The sequence below is a fragment of the Anomaloglossus baeobatrachus genome, chromosome 5, assembly GCF_048569485.1.
Source record: "Anomaloglossus baeobatrachus isolate aAnoBae1 chromosome 5, aAnoBae1.hap1, whole genome shotgun sequence".
In the NCBI taxonomy this organism is placed as follows: domain Eukaryota; kingdom Metazoa; phylum Chordata; class Amphibia; order Anura; family Aromobatidae; genus Anomaloglossus; species Anomaloglossus baeobatrachus.
Window position 1 is genome coordinate 532,017,593 of NC_134357.1, and position 23,535 is coordinate 532,041,127.

At 46.5% G+C, this 23,535-nt stretch overlaps 1 protein-coding gene across 1 annotated transcript in view; it reads left to right on the forward strand.

Annotated features, from left to right (window-relative positions):
- LOC142312165 (uncharacterized) overlaps window positions 1–23,158 on the forward strand; it is a 228,732-nt gene extending 205,574 nt beyond the window's left edge. The window contains 6 exon segments of the mRNA XM_075351067.1: window positions 7,519–7,668; window positions 7,798–7,977; window positions 8,061–8,184; window positions 8,268–8,365; window positions 8,563–8,653; window positions 21,678–23,158. Of these exon segments, the coding sequence (XP_075207182.1) occupies window positions 7,519–7,668; window positions 7,798–7,977; window positions 8,061–8,184; window positions 8,268–8,365; window positions 8,563–8,653; window positions 21,678–23,158 (2,124 nt within the window).
- Window positions 23,159–23,535: the final 377 nt, after the last annotated feature.

Sequence of the window (23,535 nt, forward strand, 5' to 3'; positions counted from 1 at the left end):
TTGCGTCTCTGACTTCTCAAGCGTCAGCTTTTTCTTCCTACGCCATGAACGCAGTCCTAGACTCTGCTAGCCGTACAGCGGTGGCATCCGCTAATTCTGTGGCAGTCCGCAGGGCCATGTGGCTGCGCGAATGGAAGGCAGACTCGGCCTCCAAGAGGTTCTTAACCGGTTTGCCGTTTTCTGGCGACCGATTGTTTGGCGAACGATTGGATGAGATTATTAAGGAATCCAAGGGAAAGGACTCCTCCTTACCCCAGTCCAAACCTAAGAGACCTCAGCAACGGAAAATTCAATCGAGGTTTCGGTCCTTTCGTCCCTCCGCCAAATCCCAATCCTCTTCGTCCAGCAGGCCGGAGAAAGGCCAGAGGAACTCCTATGCGTGGCGGTCTAAGTCACGCCCCCAAAAGGCCGCCGGAGGCACTGCCTCCAAGGCGGCCTCCTCATGACTCTCGGCATCCCCGAACCGCATCCTCGGTCGGTGGCAGGCTCTCCCGCTTTTGCGACGCCTGGTGGCCACATGTTCAAGACCGATGGGTGAGAGACATTCTGTCTCACGGTTACAGGATAGAGTTCAGCTCTCGTCCTCCGACTCGTTTCTTCAGAACCTCTCCGCCCCCCGCTCGGGCCGACACACTTTTTCAGGCAGTGGACGCTCTGAAGACAGAAGGGGTTGTGATCCCTGTTCCCCTTCAGGAACATGGTCGCGGCTTTTACTCCAACTTGTTCGTGGTGCCAAAGAAGGACGGATCATTCCGTCCCGTTCTGGACCTCAAACTACTCAACAGACATGTGAGCACCAGACGGTTTCGGATGGAATCTCTCCGCTCGGTCATCGCCTCGATGTCACAAGGAGACTTCCTAGCATCGATCGACATCAAAGATGCTTATCTCCATGTGCCGATCGCACCCGAACATCAACGCTTCTTGCGTTTCGCCATCGGGGACGAACACCTTCAGTTCGTGGCATTGCCTTTCGGCCTGGCGACAGCCCCACGGGTGTTCACCAAAGTCATGGCATCCGTTGTGGCGGTCCTACACTCTCAGGGCCACTCGGTGATTCCCTACTTAGACGATCTCCTAGTCAGGGCACCTTCTCGGGTGGCGTGTCAACACAGCCTTACCGTCGCTCTGGCGACTCTCCAGCAGTTCGGGTGGATAATCAACTTCCCAAAATCCAAGTTGACACCGACCCAATCACTGACTTACCTCGGGATGGAGTTTCATACACAGTCAGCGGTAGTCAAGCTACCGCTGGACAAACAGCTTTCTCTGCAGGCAGGGGTGCAATCTCTTCTTCGGGGTCAGTCACACCCCCTGAGGCGCCTCATGCACTTCCTGGGGAAGATGGTGGCAGCGATGGAGGCAGTGCCGTTCGCGCAATTCCATCTGCGGCCACTCCAATGGGACATTCTCCGCAAATGGGACAGGAGGTCGACTTCCCTCGACAGGAACGTCTTTCTGTCCCTTGCAACCAAGACATCTCTTCAGTGGTGGCTCCTTCCCAATTCTCTATCGCAAGGAAAATCCTTCCTACCCCCAACCTGGGCTGTGGTCACCACGGACGCGAGCCTGTGAGGGTGGGGAGCGGTTTTCCTCCACCACAGGGCTCAGGGAACCTGGACTCTGATAGAGTCTTCCCTTCAGATCAATGTTCTGGAGATAAGGGCAGTGTATCTAGCCCTATTGGCTTTCCATCGGTGGCTGGAGGGCAGACAGATCCGTATACAGTCGGACAACGCCACTGCCGTCGCATACATCAACCACCAGGGCGGCACGCGCAGTCGTCAGGCCTTCCAGGAAGTCAGGCGGATTCTGCAGTGGGTGGAAGCCACAGCCTCCACGATCTCCGCAGTTTACATCCCGGGCGTAGAAAACTGGGAAGCAGATTTTCTCAGTCGTCAGGGCATGGACGCGGGGGAATGGTCTCTTCACCCAGACGTGTTTCGAGAGATCTGTCGCCGCTGGGGAACGCCGGACGTCGATCTCATGGCGTCACGACACAACAACAAAGTCCCGGCATTCATGGCCCGGTCCCAAGATCACAGAGCTCTAGCGGCGGACGCATTAGTTCAGGATTGGTCGCAGTTTCGACTGCCTTATGTATTTCCTCCTCTGGCGATGCTGCCCAGAGTGTTACGCAAGATCAGGTCCGACTGTCGTCGCGCCATTCTCGTCGGTCCAGATTGGCCGAGGCGATCGTGGTACCCGGATCTGTGGCATCTCACGGTGGGTCAACCGTGGGCGCTTCCAGACCGCCCAGACTTGCTGTCACAAGGGCCGTTTTTACATCTGAATTCTGTGGCCCTCAACCTGACTGTGTGGCCATTGAGTCCTGGCTCCTAGCGTCTTCAGGATTATCTCAGGATGTCATTGCCACTATGAGACAGGCCAGGAAACCAACGTCCGCCAAGATCTATTACAGATCTTGGCGGATCTTCTTATCCTGGTGCTCTGATAATGGTTTTACTCCCTGGCCGTTTGCCTTACCCACTTTTCTTTCATTCCTTCAATCCGGAATGGACAAGGGTTTGTCACTCGGCTCTCTCAAGGGACAAGTATCGGCGCTCTCCGTATTTTTTCAAAAGCGCCTGGCCAGGCATCCGCAGGTCCGCACGTTCCTGCAGGGAGTTTGCCACATAGTCCCACCTTACAAGCGTCCGCTGGAACCCTGGGACCTTAACAGGGTGCTAACGGCTCTTCAGAAACCACCTTTCGAGCCGCTGCGGGATGTCTCTTTATCACGTCTTTTGCAGAAGGTGGCATTTCTAGTGGCAGTTACATCACTCCGAAGAGTGTCGGAGCTTGCAGCGCTGTCATGCAAAGCCCCCTTCCTGGTTTTTCACCAGGATAAGGTGGTTCTGCGTCCTGTCCCGGAATTTCTCCCTAAGGTGGTATCTCCTTTTCATCTCAATCAGGATATCTCCTTACCTTCATTTTGCCCTAATCCAATTCACCAATGCGAAAAGGATTTGCACTCATTAGATCTAGTGAGGGCACTCCGGTTCTACGTGTCTCGCACGGCGCCCCTGCGCCGTTCAGATGCGCTCTTTGTCCTTGTCGCTGGCCAGCGTAAGGGTTCGCAGGCTTCCAAGTCAACCTTGGCTCGGTGGATCAAGGAACCGATTCTGGAAGCCTACCGTTCTTCTGGGCTTCCGCTTCCTTCAGGGCTGAAAGCCCATTCTACCAGAGCCGTGGGTGCGTCCTGGGCATTGCGGCACCGGGCTACGGCTCAGCAGGTGTGTCAGGCAGCTACCTGGTCTAGTCTGCACACTTTCACGAAACACTATCAGGTGCATACCTATGCTTCGGCAGACGCCAGTCTAGGTAGGCGAGTCCTTCAGGCGGCGGTTGCCCACCTGTAAGAGGGGGCCGTTTCGGCTCTTTTTATCGAGGTATTCTTTTACCCACCCAGGGACTGCTTTTGGACGTCCCAATTGTCTGGGTCTCCCAATGGAGCGACAAAGAAGAAGGGAATTTTGTTTACTTACCGTAAATTCCTTTTCTTCTAGCTCCTATTGGGAGACCCAGCACCCGCCCCTGTGCCCTTCGGGCTGGTTGTTCTTTTGTGTACACATGTTGTTCATGTTGAATTGTTCTTTTGGTTCATGGTTTTCAGTTCTCCGAACATCCTTCGGATTGAATTTACCTTAGACCAATTTATAAATTTTCCTCCTTCCTGCTTTTGCACCAAAACTGAGGAGCCCGTGATGCACGGGAGGGTGTATAGGCAGAGGGGAGGGGTTACACTTTTAAAGTGTAATACTTTGTGTGGCCTCCGGAGGCAGAAGCTATACACCCAATTGTCTGGGTCTCCCAATAGGAGCTAGAAGAAAAGGAATTTACGTAAGTAAACAAAATTCCCTTCTTTAGGCGTGCACACAAGTGCAGTCAGCAAGAGTTGTGTGCACCTTTGAAAAGAATTACATTGCTGAACAGAGTCCAAGTGGAGTCCAGAGTAATTTTGCTGCCTCATTAGTGATTGGACCTGTCAAAAAAACAATCACCGCCCACCCACCTTAGGAAGTGTTTTGCTCTTGGCCCATAGCAAAAGACTTCCAGAGGTGGGCGGGCGGTGTTTTTTTTTTCTATATTCTACGTAAAGAAAACAACTGAGAACGTTGAATGTAAGTCGATCACACACATTCCCCAGCACGCACAATGCTGCACATCACTCAGACACCAGCACAGCTCGATACTCACCAGCATGATTTTCACGGCATTTTCCAAGCCCAAACGCCAAGTCTAGAGCCTAAGGTTCACTCATCTCTACTCCTGAGCCCTGTGGTGTGCCAAACAGTACTGTGCAGTCACATGTGGGGTATTGCCACATTCAGGAAAACTTGTATAACACATTATGGTTCCTTTTTTTTTTTTTTTTTAAGCTATTACCCTTGTGAAAATTTGAAATCTGGGGGTAAAGCAACATTTTAGTGATAAAAATGTAAGGAAACTTACTGAACCACACATCAGTTAGTTTTCTGTCCTTGGAGGGGGAACCTGCTGGAGACGGTACTCACCAGAGAAGAACAAAGTTCCCGGGCCTCACTCATCTGAATGGTCAGCGGAGGGGTCCCTGCCACGGTGGAAGCAAGGGGCCCTGGAGGTGCTGCTGTGGGCCCAAGGGGGCTTTCATGTCATGTGCGAACGTTTTCCATAGCACCCCCGGAGTCTTCTGACAGACTGCCGCATTGTTCCACGTGCTCATGCACGAAATACGCATCCATATGGGCACGTTCTGATGACTCGCACACCTGGAATCATGTCACTTGAGTCACGTGACTGGAAGGCGGGGACCACTTTCGTGCTAAAGGAGGAGGCAGTATTCAGAGGGGGGCCGTACCTGGCAGGTCCTGCACTTGGTTAAAAGTGCGGTCTGACTTCCAGTGGAGCACCTTTGGCTCCAGCCCGTTATTCCCTCCAGCAAGATGGAAGAGCAGGCACCGCAACAGCGGCAACAGTAATAGCAGACCAGGCCCGGTCAGCAGCAGAAGGCCTGACAGGATCGTCAAGGTAAGCCTGGCATCTGCACTGATGGACGATCCGGGCGAAATGTTACTGGAACCAGCCAGCAGAGTCACGGATCCAGTAAGATGGACCTGGGAAAAAAAGCTGATTCTGCAGCCTCCAGAGGAAATGCGTCAACTGACTCTATTTATCCTCCTTATCCGATACCCTCAGTGACATCTTTTTGGTAAGTGATATATGTGAAAGTTCACTTTGTAAAGGATTCTTTTTTTTTTTTTCTCCTGTTGTGTTTTGGTAGGAAAGGCCCAGGAAGAGTCTTACGAATACTAAGAACAGGGATTGTGCCCTCTGTAAGGAAGGGTTACCCAGTTCCTGGCCCAAACACTTTGCTGTCATGTATACAGCAGACTGTCTATGAAGATACCTCTGAATTCGCCTCCGATCTTTAGAGCCGTTATAAGATCCGAAGTGAAAAGCTCCCTAAAATCCTATCTCAGGGAAAGGAAGAGAAAGGGAAAAAGAGACTTAGAAGATCTTCCCCTCAGTCAAGTGAGTCGGACAGATCAGAATGAGAGTGCAGGTTCTCTGACTCCTCCCGGTCACCATCCTCTTCCGACACCGATTTTGGGGGATGTCACTGGTTCCCTATACAGGATACAGATAGCTTAGTCGGAGCAGTTAGGCCCACCATGGGCACTGTCGAGGAGTGGGGAGGCTACTGTTTGTTATGTTTTAACTAGCGAACACTGTGGTCACTCATGATAGAAGTGATGTATAGGTTAGCCATAGATGTCTAATAAGTCTGAATAGGGAATCCCTTATGGCTAGGATGATCACCTATATTATCTTAAGACAGATCATGGTCCTCTGCGTTTTTAAATTGTTTGTCCTAAAGATCTTAAAGTAATGAAATAAAAGTTATATATTAATATATTAATGAATCAGTTTTTAGTTTAGGGCTTTAGTTGCCAATGGCAAATTGTAAACTGCCGAGGATTGAACCCGCAAGACTGTGGAGGACATCAGCTTTGGGGGCCTTGAGCAGAAAAAATGTCGGGCCTTCCCGATCAATGAAAAAATCGGGTCCCTTATCAAGAGAGAGTTGAAGAAGCCGGAGAATAGGGGTCCTCTCCCTTCTTCCTTCAAAAGGAAATATCCTTTTGATGAATCTGCCACAACATCGTGGAATAAGGTACCGACACTGGAATATTTGGCCAGAGTCCGTCACTGACTAAATCACCACCATTTTTATAGCATCTTCTAATTCCAGAGCTTGCAGCCCGGAGAATGCCCCTACTACATCGAATTAGAAGATTGAGGCATTTTTATAGTATCTTCGTAGGGTACCGTCACACTTTAGCGACGCAGCAGCGATCCCACCAGCGATCTGACCTGGTCAGGATCACTGCTGCGTCGCTACATGGTCGCTGGTGAGCTGTCAATCAGGCAGATCTCACCAGCGACCAGTGACCAGCCCCCAGCCAGCAGCGATGTGGAAGCGATGCTGCGCTTGCAGGGAGCCGGCGTCTGGAAGCTGCGGACACTGGTAACCACGGTAAACATCGGGTAACCAAGCACTTGTTACCCGATATTTACCTTGTTTACCAGTGTACACCGCTTAGCGCTGGCTCCCTGCACTCCTAGCCAGAGTACACATCGGGTTAATTACCCGATGTTTACTCCGGCTACATGTGCAGGGAGCCGGCACTGGCAGCGTGAGAGCGGCGGACGCTAGTAACTAAGGTAAATATCGGGTAACCAAAGAAAGGGCTTCCTTGGTTATGCAATATTTACCTTGGTTACAGCTTACCGCAGGCTGCCAGACGCCGGCTCCCTGCTCCCTGCACAATCAGATCTTTGCTCTCTCGCTATCACACACAGCGATGTGTGCTTCACAGCGGGAGAGCAAAGACCAAAAAATGAACCAGTACTGTGTGTAACAAGCAGCGATCTCACAGCAGGAGCCAGATCGCTGCTCAGTGTCACACACAGCGAGATCGCTAATGAGGTCACTGCTGCGTCACAAAAACCGTGACTCAACAGCGATCTCAATAGCGATCTCGCTATGTGTGAAGCACCCCTTAGTGTGTAAATCAGACAAGATGTCTAATGTGATAGAAGATTACAGCCCGGCGAAGATGGTAAACATTCATATAAGCGGCTGGTGGTGATGTAGTCAGTGACGGACTCTGGCCAAATATTCCAGTGTCGGTAAATGAGACATGGAAGATGAGTCTATGAGAAACATATCCAGCTGCGGACTCCGAGGAAGAAACTGCTTATGTATGTCCTAAAAAATATATAGGATTTATTAGTAATTGTAAAGAAGAAAAACTAAATACTGTAAAATAATACAAAATAGTAACACTTCATTGGCCAAAGTAGTGACCAACAATAGCGAGTAAATGGGACAAGCTGACTGTCACCAATTCAACTAATGTTCCAGTGTATACAATCTAAGAATACAACATCTACACATTATATCTCCTCATATGTTTCCCCCATTATCTCTGCTGATTGTATGATGATAGATTTTGTCATCTTCCCATTCAGGTCCCTTCAATATTGGATCCTCTCAGTAGAGATTTTCTATATAGCAGAATTTTTCTGATTGACCCGTCAAGGCTGGATATGGACAGGGACAAGATGGTGGAGGGGATATTACACCTCACCCTAGAGATACTCTTCCGGCTTACTGGAGAGGTGAGAGATTCTGATGACGTCACATTACATCATTCTTATCTATGGGAAAAACAGATGGACAGATCTGGAGAGGTGAGGACTCTGGAAATGTCTGTACTGAGATTTATTAATGTGTCTCTCCATAACCAGGATTACACAGTAGTGAACAAGACCTCTAGTGAGCGCTGTCAGGACCCTGTGTCTGAGGGATGGGGAAGACCCCTGAGCCCAATCACAGGACCTCCACCTCACCCCCCGATACATGAGGACATCAATGACCAGAAGATCCTAGAACTCACCTACAAGATGATTGAGCTGCTGACTGGAGAGGTGACACTGCTGGGAATGCTGGGACATTATACAGTAACGCTATGAAGGGATCGGGGTGATGACGGTATCATTGTATGTGTCAGGTTTCTATAAGGTGTCAGGATGTCACCGTCTATTTCTCCATGGAGGAGTGGGAGTATTTAGAAGGACACAAAGATCTGTACAAGGACGTCATGATGGAGGTTCCCCAGCCCCTCACATCACCCGGTAATAGACAGGACTACATACATACGGCCTATAATTATCTGTATGTAAATAATTAATTCAGTCCCTGTATGTGTTTCCTCCAGTTCTATCCAGTCAGAGGACAACACCAGAGAGATGTCCCCGTCCTCTTCTTCCACAGGACTGTAAACAAGAAAATCCCAATGTTCCTCAGGATCATCAGGTAGATGGAGAGAAGGTGACATGAAATCTCCCTATGATGTGTAGACGGCTGTGAAGGTCTTGTGCTCAGTCTTGTTTTATCCACCAGTATTATATGTTTTATACTTGTGTAATGAGAGCGGTGGAGATGGCAGGATTAGAGCTGATCATAGATGGGACTTCTCCATCTGTCTGTGACTTTTACAATATTTCTTTCAGGCTGAAGATGTGACCCATATTAATACTACAGAGACATATGTGAGGGGTGATGAGTGGTGTAAAGAGGAGATTCCTACAGATAACTGCCCAGGTGAGTAGTAACCACTAAATGTAGAGAAGTCACAGATTCTTCTCAGTTACCAGCTGTGTCTGGTTTATCTGCGGGGTAGTCCGGCCATATCAAAAGCAACTGGTCACCCTTCTCCTGCTAAACCAAAATTGCCCCCACTAATTTGGGCATTGTAACTCTTTCTATTGGAGTGAGATCTGTTTCGGCCAGAGATTACAGCCCGAAATATGCTCCCTACACTCTAGAATTAAAAGATGTTGACCCTTATCATCCCAGGTCTCAAACTACAAAGCCGAATGACAACTTAGAAAATCATGTGAAGAAAAATATAATCCGTATGGTGGGCCTTCCTTTTATGAGACATTAGTCCTTGTCCTTTTTATTCATATGCTCTAGTACCGTGATTCCCCAAAAATAAGCCCTAGCAGGAATTTTGTGCATTTTCGGCGTAAGGCGTAAATATAAGCCCTAGTTGCAGTTCAATAATGAAGTGAACATGCAGCTAAAAAGGTTAAAGAATATTGCATGACACTTCTATATAGAAAGCAGACATCCCCAAAAGAAAGAAAACAGAAAACCCCACAATCATACTTGCCAAACGCAGAACAGAAGGGCCTGCAGTGGAACACATAAAGAACCTGCAGTGGAACGCACACACATCAGATCGCACACCCACACACATCAGATCGCACACCCACACACATCAGATCGCACACCCACACACATCAGATTGCACACCTACACTCATCAGATCGCACACCTACACTCATCAGATCACACACCCACACACATCAGATCGCACACCCATACACATCAGATACTGATTGCTTATGGCTGGCAGAGGAACCTGGAATGCAGTGCAGTGGAGTGTGAGGACTTGCGGTGGAATGCATCAATTTTATAGACAATTATTTTGTTTATCTCATACATATATTTGAGTTGCAACTATTTAGCGTATGATTAGTTATGCAGATTCTTGTCATGTCACTGCATTGTTACTGTTTTTCTTCTTAGATTCTAAATTTTAATATTTTGTTAGTATTTTGTAAATCTACCTTTAGGCTGTCAACACTGCCTGAATTCTTTTGGGCATACTTTCAGTCAGATTCAGTCATGTCTCAACCAAAATCTAATCCCAGGTCTCTTCTACACATTCCCAATGTTGGTGCATAATGGTTGACTCACTTGTGTATGTATAAAGCTTTTTCTTCAGCTTTACCCAAAAGTTTTCGTTTGAATTGAGGTCTGGGAACTGTGAGGGCCGATCCAGCACCTCTACTTCATTGTCAATGAACCATTTCTTTGCCAGTCCCTAAATATGCTTCGGTTCTTTGTTTTGCTAGAACACTATGTCGTGCTTTTCATACCCATAGTGCTTCAGTATATGAAGTAACTCATCTTGTAGGATAGTCGCACATACCTTAGCATTGAGACCACCATCTATTCTGGTCAAGTATCCAATGCCTTTTGGCTGTGGAACAATGTCCGATCATAAGGCTTCCTCCACTGAATTTCACAGTTCCTTCAATTTCTCAGTTTTTTACCATCTTTTTGCCTTGTTTCTTTAAGTCTTATTTGTAACCATCAGAGCCTACTCTATTGACTTTCATATCCTCACTTGAATACACCCGTTTCCAATAGTCTACTATCCACATTTCCTACTTTTTGGAAACTCAATTCTTATGATGATATTGAAGTCGAAGCTTCTTTCTCTTTTTTGGGCCACTATTCCTAATTTCTGTAATAAGCATTGCACAGTGCTTGTAAGGACATCTGTGATCTCACTATTATGAAGCATATGAGGCACGTCCACTGCTGTGTTTGTTCTGCCAGAACTGATAGATCTTGTGATGAACCAACTTGATGACTCCGATATATTGCCCGGAGGTCCACCTCCAAATCTTCTTCATGGCTGCTCCTCGATTTTAACTACCGTATTTTTCGCTTTACAAGACGCACCGGATTATAAGATGCACCCCAAATTTAGAGTTAAAAGGTAAAAAAATAAAAATGGGGTCCGTCTTATACTCTGGTGTTGTCTTACCAGAGGGGGGGCCGCAGTGGTGGTGATGCGGGGTCACAGGAGGCAGAGGTTGTGCTGGCAGGCACGGCGGCGTCTGTGGTGGCAGGCGCGGCGGCGTCCGTGGCGGCGGGTCAGTAGTGGCAGCAGCGGTGGCGGGTGAGTGGTGCAGCAGGCCGGTGCGGTGAGTCCCAGTGTCCGTGGTTCCGGTTCAAATGATAGCTCCCAGAGTGGCGCATGCGCAGATGGACCTCTCTTCCAAGAGCTCCATCTGCGCACGCGGCCGCTCCCGGTGCCATCATTTGAAACTGGGTCTGCGGACACACTGGGAAACCTGCCGCACAGCTACCCGCACGCACAGAGTGACAGCCAGCAGGCCTGTCCACCCACCCGCACAGAGAGGCAGTCGGCACTGACAGGCACCAGGTTGCCGTCCGCATGCAGGCACCCGGCTGCCGCCTGCACGCGGGCACAGGCACCCGGCTGCCGCCCACACACAAGCACCCGGCTGCCGCCCGCACGCAGCCACAGGCACCCGGCTGCCGACCTCACACAGGCACCCGGCTGCCGCCCGCACACAGGCACCCGGCTGCCGCCCTCACACAGGCACCCGGCTGCCGCCCTCACACAGGCACCCGGCTGCCGCCCGCACACAGGCACCCGGCTGCCGCCCGTACACAGCCACATGCGCCCGGCCGCCCGATCGTTGCACAGACAGGCCCCCCAGGTAAAACTATATTCGGATTTTAAGACGCACCCCTCATTTATCCCAAATTTTTGGCAGGAAAAGAGTGTCTTATTGGGAATCAACCTAATAACACTGATCCATTAGGGAATATGAGAAGAGGTTGTAATTTGTAGTAGACAGGAAGAAAAAGATTTTTCAAACACCAGAACCCAAACAGTAACAATGGAGTGACATGACAAGAATTTGCATAACTAATCATATGCTATAGCTGCAAGTCAAATTTATGTATGAGATAGCCAAGATGTTTGTCTATAAAATGATGGTATAGTCTCACGCTCAAAGCTGTAGTTGATAGTGAGATATGGAGACTGAAAATAAAAACATTGTTACCTTTTTCAAAGTTAGTTTAAATTAATCCAATTGGCAAATGGAATAAAGAGAAGAAAATCTAAACCCCAAAATTACGCATTCTTTCGCTGCAGCAAGATGACAGTAAGATGCAATAAGCAGGGATCATAACATTATATCTACCCCAAAACAGTATGAGTGAAAAGGTCAGCTTAGGGTGCATACAATAAGTCCTCACACAGCCCCAGATCCCGATAACTAAAAACGTTACGAAACTTGGGAAAATGGCGAAAAAGCTAATTTAATTTTTTCTTAAAAATTTCTGGATTTTATTTCACCAATCAAATAATAATAAACAATTCGTGTTTGGTATCTTCGTAATTGACCTGGCATACTTGTAGTATCAGGGACAGGACGTGACTGGGCATGACTGGCCGAAGTTAGTGGGAGGGAGCGGAGACAGTGGGCGTGACCGGCAGCCCCCCCTGCATAATGAAAGCTTGTTACGGGTCTGCATGCCGGGCCATGCCTACTAAGACGGAAGTATGTCACTTTGATAATGCAAGGGGAGCTTGGCCCCCCTCCTGAACCCCCTTTTGTGGGGGTCTTACCCTCAGACCCTGGTGTCTATTATAAAGAACTCCATGACTACGTGAGCGTAAAAATTAATGTTAACTAAGTCCCGGTGGCTACGCCCACCATCTCTGCACCTACACATTAATGCCAGCCAGTCATGCCCAGTCACTTCTGCTCCCAAATACTACAAGAACACGGTGATATCAAATATGTGTATATTTTTTATTTTTATAACTGTTCGATTTTCAATGGGGCGAAATGGGGGTCATTTGAACTTTTAGGTTTTTTTATTGTGTAATATTTTTTAAAACTTTTTTTTACATTTTTAAATGATTTTACTAGTCCCTTTAGAGAACTTGATGGATCAGCAGTCTGATCACTTGTGCATTTCTGTTGATCAGAGCTGCACAGTCCTGATCAGCAAAAATCCAATGTTCCTTTAAGAGCCACCGCTCTGTCAGCTCTTACAGAAACAACGTCATGACAGCAACAGGGGTCATCACATGACGTGTCGCAACCATAGCAATCATCAGCTCTCCGTGACGGGGCCACCGATGGTGACCGGGAATGGCGCAATCTCCGCCGCGACCATTTAAATCTCACTGTCACATTTTGACAGCGCGATCTAAGTGGCAAGCAGGCACGGGTGGATTGCGAATCCACCCGCACTTGTTGTTCAAATCAGCCGACATGTGCAGGGATCACTGCCGCTGCAGCATACCAGTATGTCATTGGTCGTGTAGGGGTTAACTTACGTGGAGAATCGTATTGCCGGGTCAACTTTAGTGAACCGTATACTGAAAATGGTAAATTAACAAAATATATGTATTGTGGAGTTGCACTTTTTTTTTATTTTCAACACACTTGTATTTTTTTCCTGCTTTCCAGTACATCAAATGATAAAATGAATGGTGTCATTCAAAAGGACAACTCGTCCCACAAAAAAAGCCTTCATACGGCTATGTGGATAGAAAAGTAAAACAGTTATTGCTCTTGGAAGAAAGTGAGGGAAAAAGAAAAACAAAAAGATGGGAAATAGCCCCATCAGGAAGAGGTTAAGATAAATCCAAGATCTGATTCCCAGAATTTAATCTCCACTGAAAATCGATTAATCAAATGCTTTTATAGGGAAATAATTCTGCCTTTATAGATTTCACAATAAATAATCCATGAGCGGGAAATGTTTCCTCAAAATGAAAAGTCGGGATGAAGACTGAATAGAACGTCTTACTGCAAATAACGAAAAAATCTGAGTTCTCTAATCCTCCTTATATGACGAGTCCATGTTTAATATCTGTGACAATAATACAGTGGAACCTTGGTTAACGAGAACAATCCGTTCTGGGAGTGTGCTTGTTAACCAAGTTACTCGTTCAGCAAAGCAAGATTTCCCATAGGAAATCATTGCAATGCAGACAATTCGTTCCACAACTTGTTAAATGTCCCATCCTGGTCCCCTATTGTGCCATTCCACACAAGCACAAACACACACATATTATGCTCACCTTACCTTCCGTTCCATCGCCGGCCTCGTGGTACATGCAGTTCACCGGTACAGGATGTGTATCGGGTAACCATCGTGATGAGGGAGGAACTTCCGCTGCCAGCGAGCGCAAACGTCAAAGGCAGGAGCCGCTTGCCTCTGATTGGCCAGCGCGCTGCCTTTGAGTAGTGATTGACAGCCGAAGTTCCCCCCTCCCGTACCGGCGAAGTACAAGTTCCAGGAGGCCGGCGATGGAACGGAAAGTAAGGTGAGCATAATATGTGTGCGTGCGTGTTTGTGTGTGTTTGTGTGGACTGCAAGAGCGGGTTAGAGCGCGGTGGATGTACGGAACCGGAAGTGTGTGCGGTGAGTATTTTGCTCGTTCAGCAAAGCGTGCTCTTAAACAGAGTTAAAAATTTACAGCAAGCTTTGCTCATTAAGCGAAATACTCGCTAACTGGGTTACTCGTTAAGCGAGGTTGCACTGTAATTCCTTTTTTATCCAATGTTCGGCACAGGGTAATTGTAAGAAATGCGGGAGATTAGTATTATCCACAGTGAGTACATGGGGGCCGGGCAGCCCACCCACAGGAGCTTTTCTAAATGCCTCTCAAAATGTAGTTATCAAAAGAAAGAACAGAAATGATTACATAAAGGTCGGATATTTTACCTTCAAGAGACTGAAATATATTTTCTGTAAGAATTCTACAAATGTCCATTATATAAGAACTTGTGCTGGAGCCGCCATTGTGGAGTCTGAGAGGCCAGAAAATAACAATCTCCCCTTATTACAAGAGTAAATTAAGTTAACCCTACCAGAGTATTTCTCATTTTTGTACTTTTGTTTTTTCCTTGCGTTCTTCCAAAAAAAATAACTTTTTTTGGCAACATCGACGTGTTAGGGCTTATTTTTTTGTGGGACAAGTTGTACTTTTGAATGACACCATTCCTTTTACCATATAATATACTGTAAAAAAAAGGTGGGACGAAATGGAGAAAAATGCAATTCTGCCATTGTGTTTTGAGTTTTGCTTTTGCAGAGCTCTTTTTGCTGTAAATATTGTTAGAAAAATAATTGCTCACATCAGTCTGATTACTGCTATACCAAACATTGATCTTTTTTTTCCCTGTTTCAGTAAAGAAACAAAATTCTGAATATTGGGAAAAAAATTTAATTTTGTGTTGCCATTTTCCAAAACTTGTTTATGGATCGGTTAAGTCTTTTATTTCTATCATTCTGACCTACTTACATTTTTTTTGTGGCTTAGTATTTCAGTATTTTGGAGGCAGAACGAACAAACAGAGCCGACCATCATGCTCTACACATTCCTGCTCTGAGCTGTATTGTTGCATTGTCAACTTTTTTAGTCTCATTCAGGGCCGCCACTAGGAATTTCAGGGCCCCATACTGGCAAAATTTTCGGGGCCCCCTTGGGACTCTGCCCAGTCTCCACCCCAGCTCCGCCTCCACCCCTCAGACCTCCTACAGTCTCACTGCCACTCTTGAAAAAACATCTGTGTGTGTGTGTGTGTATATATATATATATATATATATATATATATATGTATGTATGTATGTCCAGGGGAGGTGGGGGCAGCCTGGAGTGGTGCTGGGGGCTGGTGAAAGCTGCAGGAGGGAGCGTTAGATCTCCTGCTCCCGCTCATATATAATATGCACTGCCGCTGTCAATCACCGTGGTGCTGAAACCGCACCGCGGTGATGGGCTGGGGCAGCGGCGCATATTATATCTGCCTGCGCCCCCCTTTCATGGCACATTCCCCCCCTGTGTTAGATATGGCCCCCATTCTGCTGCCTATAGTAAAATAAAAAACTCTTTATTTTCCTCCTCCAGCGCTGATCTCCTGGTCTCTCCGCTGCCGCTGTGATCAGGCACGCAGAGATGATATCACTCTGCTGTGCCGATCACATGACCGGCAACGAGAACCAGGAAGTGCAGGAGGTCAGCAGCATGGAGGGAGACACGAGGGAGGACAGCACTGGAGAAGGTAAGGAAAGAGTGTTTTATTTTACTATGGGCAGCAGCATGGGGTCATATCTAACACAGGGGGAGGTGTGCCATCCATAGGGGGCCATATCTAACACAGGGGGAGGTGTGCCATCCATAGGGGGCCATATCTAACACAGTGGGAGGTGTGCCATCCATAGGGGGCCATATCTAACACAGGGGGAGGTGTGCCATCCATAGGGGGCCATATCTAACACAGAGGGAGGTGTGCCATCCATAGGGGGCCATGTCTAACACAGGGGGAGGCGTGCTATCCTTGGGGGACCATATCTAACACAGGGGGACGTGTGCCATCCATAGGGGGCCATATCAAACACAGGGGGACTTGTGCCATCCATAGGGGGCCATGGGCAGCACAGGGTGACGTGTGCCATAAATAGGGGACGTGTTCCATCAATAGGAGACATGTGCCATCAATAGGGGACATGTGCCCGCAATAGGGGACGTGTGCCATCAATGGGGGACATGTGGCATCACTGGGGGATGTGTGCCAGCACAAGGGGGCTATATTCAATATAAGGGGGCCATATCCAGATTAAGGGGGCTAATTTTAGGATGGGGGGCTATGAGGGACATATACCCTATATGATTTGTTAGATGGACACTGGCATTATAAGACGGACCCCATTTAACATTAAAAAAAAACAAAACTGTTTTCCTTCACCAAATTTGGGGGTGCGTCTTATAGTCAGGTGTGTCTTATAAAGACAGTGTGTGTATATATATATATATATATATATATATATATATAGATACATACATACATACATAAAGTCATGGCCAAAAGTGTTAGCACCCTTGAAGTTGTTCCAGTAAATGAGGTATCTCCCTCAGAAAATTAATAATACACCCCTTACACCGACCATCTCCATAATATCTCTGCCACACTGCCTCTATGTATAATATCCACACACACGCTGGCCCTTTGGATAATATCCCCTTCACACACACTGCTACTTGCAATACTTTGTTAAGCAAGAAGTAGTGGGCACTACAATGTAATAAATATAAATAAAAGGAGGGGTGGCAACAAAAAGCAAGAACTATGCAAAAAAAAGGAATTATAACATGACAGAAAATAAGCTGCAAAGTAAAAATGTGCACACCCAGCTATATATATATATATATATATATATATATCTCAACAAGGCTTATATACACCAAGCTATATATATTGCTATTGCTGCTGCTGCCGGTACGATGTTGTTTGTCGTTCCTGCAGCACCACACATCGCTGTGTGTGAAGCCGCAGGAACAACAAACATCTCCTTACGTGCGTCCACCGGCAATACGGAAGGGAGAAGGTGGGCGGGATGTTATGTCCCGTTTATCTCCGCTCCTCCGCTTCTATTGGCCGTCCGCTTAGTGACGTTGCGGTGACGTCGCTGTGATGCCGAACGCACCTCCCCCTTGAAGGAGGGAATGTTCGGCGGTCACAGCGACGTCGCTGCGCAGGTATGTGCGTGTGAAGCTGCTGTAGCGATAATATTCGCTACAGCAGCAATTGCCACATATCGCATGTGCGACGGGGGCGGGTGCTATTGCGCGCGACATCGCTAGCAATTGCTAGCGATGTCGCAGCGTGTAAAGCCCGCCTTAGTCACGTGATGATGAGGTTCTCTTAATAATTCTCTCAATGTTCAATGAGAAACGCAGGAAGAAAAGCTAATTGTCAGATGTAACTATGAAAATCCCATATAGTCATGTGGTGACTGCTGAACCCAGCGAGCAGAGCTGAATTGTGACAGTGAGTATATTACACGCTGTTAGCAGTGAGGATACTACATGGCTTAATTTTAAAATTAAAAGGAACCTGTCAGGTCAAAAAAGTGTTCTGACCTACAATCAGGAGCCTGTGTGAGCTGCTAACCCCTTCCTACCCATCCCTGTGTTGTTATATTGTGTAATATGAAAGTAATAAAATACATTTTATTACTTTCATATGTCCTATGTAAATAGCATAGGTCTCTAGTCCCATGGGTCTTATCGCCCTGTGGGGGTCTACATGCTTTCCATTTTATCACGCCCCTGTGAGCATGATACCATGGATTTACATGAGCAACTTCACTTCTGCAGCTTCAGAATCTCGCGTGTGCGCACTTACCATTCTCACCGCCGCCACATCTTGGCGCTTGCTTCTCGGCTTCTGACGCACACTGCGCATGACCGGAACCGCAGGCGTCTTCTGAGTATGTGCAGTGCACGTCAGAAGCCAACACGCAAACACCAGGATGAGGCGGCGAGAATGGTAAGCGCGTGTACGCGCGAAATTCTGAAGTAGAGATGGTCACGTCGCTGATGTAAATCCATGGTATCACGCCAACAGGGGCATGATACCATGGAAAGCATGAAGACGCCCACAGGGCGATGAGACGCCCATGGGGGCTAGAGACCCTGTCCTTTACATAGGACGAATGAAAGTAATACATCGTTATTTTATTACTTTCATATTACACAATATTACAACACAGGGATGGGTAGGAAGGGGTTAGCAGCTAACACAGGCTCCTGCTTGTAGGTCAGAATGCTTTTTTGACCTTACAGGTTCCCTTTAAAGGGGTTGTCCAGGTTTGAGATGAAAGTCTGCTGTGACTCTATTCGTGACTTCATGCTTCTTAATTCTTTAAATGCATGATCTGCACACTTTTAGGATTCTCCGGTGCCAGTGACGAGAGTGGACGATCATGTGAGCACAAGTATGAGATTTGTACACTTCTGGCCACATTCTGATTTGATATGTCCAGCCTCACTCAATTGATTTTCATTGAGCATTTCTGTTCAGCATGTGACCACATCTATGTAAATCGTATACTTGCAGCTTTGTGATCTCCCACTCTCACCGCCGGCACCAGAGAATCCTGACAGCCTGCAGTGTGCGCACTGTGAGAATTCAGTCTGCAGTCACATAAAGTGAGACATGGAATGACTGCAGGCTCATCACAAACTTGGACAATCCCTTTAATGCTCCTAGCAACATAAATAAAAACATAGTAACCCTTAACTTCTCGGACGGTACAAGACTTTTATTAAAGAGATTGTCCACTACTTTAACATTGAAGGCCTTTCCTTAGGATAGGTCATCAATGTCTGATTGATCAAGGTCCGGCACCTGGCATCCCCACCAATCGCCCGTTCTAGATGCCGTGCCGGTGGCGGCAGGTGCTCGTAAGTGCTCAGCTCTGGATCTGCTCCGTCTTCTAATAGTGGCATCAGCCTCCTACTAAAATCATTGAGGCGGATGTGCAGTGCCTGGCCACAGACACTATCAGAGGACGGAGCAGATCAGGAAATAAGCATTTCTGGCTACCTGCACCATAAACAGCTGATCAGTAGTGGTCCCTCTGCGCTCACATCAGAAGCAATGCGCAAGTGGAACCGAGGGCTAATGATGGGACATCGTCAGTATCACAAATAAACATTTACATTCTGGTACCTTTATAGATGATGTTGTCTCTGAGTCGTTTCTTTTTATTCTTCATCTTGTCCTGATGCCTTGATGACTTTTCACATTCACATCTAGTCTCTGCAGACTTACAGCCTTTCTGTTCTTCTAAGAAACAAGATAGGACACAAAGGACCACCTTATGCATCATAAGATAGCATATGGTCACCCTCAAAAAAGCAATATAGATAACTGAGCATACTAAGAGGGAGTAAATAACCAATATCATAAGTTTGAAAGGAAATCAATTCAAACAGGATCAGTTCAAGTATACCAATATAAACTTTATTAAGTATAAAAGACAAGTTTAAAAACTTAAGCAATAATCCAGAGTTATAAGTTACAATTATAAACAGGAAGATAGAAGAGAAGTTCAGAGCAAAGGCTGTTCAGGTCTGCGCCATCACCATGGGGAATAGAGAGAAAAGAATCAGCCCCGGCATGTGAAACTTAGTGTTACAATCCTAGTGGGAAAACACATGCTGATTGCTAGAAAGAGCATAGTTACTTACCCATGATGAAGGCTAATCAGAACAACAGCCACCGCACCCCAACGCGTTTCGTAGTCTTTTTCAAGGGAAAAAACTACGAAACGCGTTTGAGTGCGGTGGCTGTTGTTCTGATTAGCCTTCATCATGGGTAAGTAACTATGCTCTTTCTAGCAATCAGCATGTGTTTTCCCACTAGGATTGTAACACTAAGTTTCACATGCCGGGGCTGATTCTTTTCTCTCTATTCCCCATGGTGATGGCGCAGACCTGAACAGCCTTTGCTCTGAACGTCTCTTCTATCTTCCTGTTTATAATTGTAGCTTATAACTCTGGATTATTGCTTAAGTTTTTAAACTTGTCTTTTATACTTTCTGTTCTTCTGCAGCACATCCCGAAACAATGCCACTAAAAATAGCAGATTGATTATAATACTTCTATTTAAAAATATCTGGCATACACTGTGCCCCCGAATAAATAATGGCCCCCCACTGTATTCTCTGCACAAAATATGACCCTCACACTGTCCCTCTTATGGTGCATACCCCCCTCACTGTTCTCTCCTTTCCATACTGAGCCTACTGTTCACACTGTCCTTTACACTGTGTCTCCTTATACGGCCCAGTCTTTATACTGTGCTCTCTCATCCCACCCCCTCCTTCCTGTGTCCATATGCTTTTACCCCTCATGCCCCATCCTGCCCACTTGCTCCTCATACCATGTCACTCTTTATTCTGTGTCCTAAAAATTTCTTTCCCGTTTGCCCCCGTATACATTCCCCCAATTGCTCCACATACTATGTCTTAATACGTCACCCCTCGTCCTCTCTCTCCCCATACATCACCCCTCATCTTCTCTCCCCCCATAAGTCACCCCTCATCCTCTCTCCCCCCATACGTCACCCCTCATCCTCTCTCCCCCCATACGTCACCCCTCATACTCTCTCAACCCATACGTCACCCCTCATCCTCTCTCCCCCTCAAACGTCACCCCTCATCCTCTCTCCCACCATACGTCACCCCTCATCCTCTCTCTTCCGATTTTGTGTCCAAAAATACTTCCCCCTCCCCATCTTCTCTTCCCACCATAGTGTGTCCACCGAGGGTTCCCTCCCCCACCCTCTGTCACCCATAATGTGTCCTCAGATAGTTCTCTCCCCCCACCCTCTGTCCCCCCATTCTGATTCCATAAATGCCTCACCCCATAGTGTTCCTCTTCCGTTTCTTCAGCTCCACACTGGATCACTTATCATCAGCATTCTCTGCCGCCTCTGTGCTGTAGCCCTGATTTCCGGGTCAGCAGTGTGATCAGCTGACCTGATCACACTACAGTCGTCTCTCTGACCCGGAAGTCAGCACTGGCGGGTACCGCTTCAATTGTCCTCGTGTCTGAAGATACAAGGACAATTGAGCAGTGGGAGCCATGCGCTGCAGTTTCTATGAGTGCGGCTGTCAGCTTGACAGCCGCACTCAGAGAATTGCCGACTCCCACTATGAGGCGGCAAACGCAGCCCCTGGGGAGACTTTTACAGCGCCACATCAGACAGCCTAACAGCGCCCCCCTGACAGTTGCGCCTGGGGCAGATGCCCCGCAAGCCCCCCCCCTAGATACGCCTCTGCTCCAGCACATGGCTAATTTGCATGCTCCGCCCCTTCACATGCAAATTAGTCATGTAAGGTAGTGAATTGACACTGCGGGGCCCCTCTGCTGGTGTTGTGACTGGGGCCTGGTGAAGAAAAGGGGCCCGTCCTGCCTGGGTCTTAATAAAGCTAAGTAATTACCCCGGGCCTGGCTGGGCCTCCTCTCTTCACTGGGCCCGGTACACCAGTCACAGTAGTAATGCCCTGATGGCGGCCCTGGTCTCATTAAATAACGTAATTTTTCTACTAAACTTGCAATTTCTATGGATATTTTAGAAATGTTATACCAATAATTTAAAATATTTTATGCAAACATAATAATGTTTATTCTTAGCAGGTGACTGTACCATGAGATCAGAGCGAAAACTGATATCTCCAATTTTTACATCAGATGACCTTGTGATCACAGAAGACATAACCGAAGGGAATGACATTACTCCTGATATCCCATCATCCACTCACAGCAAAGATATATCATCTGATCCTTTTAAACAGGTCCTATGTTTTGATTCCTCAGAGACTAGTAAAAAAAATATAAGTCACAAAAGAGGCTTTAAAAATCAAGCTGCTTTTAAAGCAAAGAAGCCATTTTCAAGTGCAAAATATGAGAGTATTCACACAGGGAAGAAGCCATATTCATGTTCAGAATGTGGGAAAAGTTTTGCTCATAAATCACGTTTTGTTTCACATCAGAGAACTCACACAGGGGAGAAACCTTTTTCATGTTCAGAATGTGGGAAATGTTTTGCATTGAAATCACATCTTGTTGAACACCAGAGAACTCACACAGGGGAAAAACCTTTTTCATGTTCAGAATGTGGGAATTGTTTTGCAAAGAAATCAGTTCTTCTTAAACACCTGAGAACTCACACAGGGGAGAAACCTTTTTCATGTTCAGAATGTGGGAAATGTTTTGCAAGAAAATCACATCTTGTTAGACACGAGAGAATTCACACAGGGGAGAAACCTTTTTCATGTTCAGAATGTGGGAAAAGTTTTGCTCATAAATCACGTTTTGTTTCACATCAGAGGACTCACATAGGCGAAAAACCATTTTCATGTTCAGAATGTGGGAAATGTTTTGCAGAGAAATCACATCTTGTTGAACACCAGAGACGTCACACAGGGGAAAAACCTTTTTCATGTTCAGAATGTGGGAAATGTTTTGCAAAGAAATCAACTCTTGTTATACACCACAGAACTCATACAGGAGAGAAACCTTTTTCATGTTCTGAATGTGGGAAATGTTTTGCAGATAAAACAGCTCTTATTACACACCTTAGAACTCACACAGGGGAGAAACCTTTTTCATGTTCAGAATGTGGGAAATGTTTTGCAGAGAAATCACATCTTGTTGAACACCAGAGAAGTCACACACGGGAGAAACCTTTTTCATGTTCAGAATGTGGGAAATGTTTCACAAAGAAATCAGCTTTTGTTACACACCAGAGAACTCACATGGGGGAAAATCCTTTTTCATGTTCAGAATGTGAGAAATGTTTTGCAGAGAAATCACATCTTGTTGAACACCAAAAAAGTCACATAGGGGAAAAACCTTTTTCATGTTTAGAATGTGGGAAATGTTTTGCAAAGAAATCAATTCTTGTTTTACACCACAGAACTCACACAGGAGAAAAACCTTTTTCATGTTCAGAATGTGGGAAATGTTTTGCAAAGAAATCAATTCTTGTTATACACCACAGAACTCATACAGGGGAGACACCTTTTTTATGTTCAGAATGTGGGAAATGTTTTATAGCAAAATCAAGTCTTGTTAGACACCAGAGATCTCACACAGGATAAAAGCCTTTTTAAACTCCCAATATTAGTGATCTGCCATTTATTACATTTTCATAATATATCCACAATCTACACCGTGTGCAGAATTATTAGGCAAATGAGTATTTAGATCACATGATACTTTTTATACATGTTATCCTACTCCAAGCTGTATAGGCTTGAGAGCCAACTACCAATTAAGTATATCAGGTGAGGTGCATCTCTGTAATGAGGAGGGGTGTGGTGTAATGACATCAACACCCTATATGCAACTTCCTTTCCTATGGCAAAATGGGTGAGAAGAGAGAGTTGAAAGGCTCTGAAAAGTCCAAAATTGTGAGATGTCTTGCAGGGGGATGCAGAAGTCTTGAAATTGCCAAATGTTTGAAGCGTGATCACCGAACAATCAAACG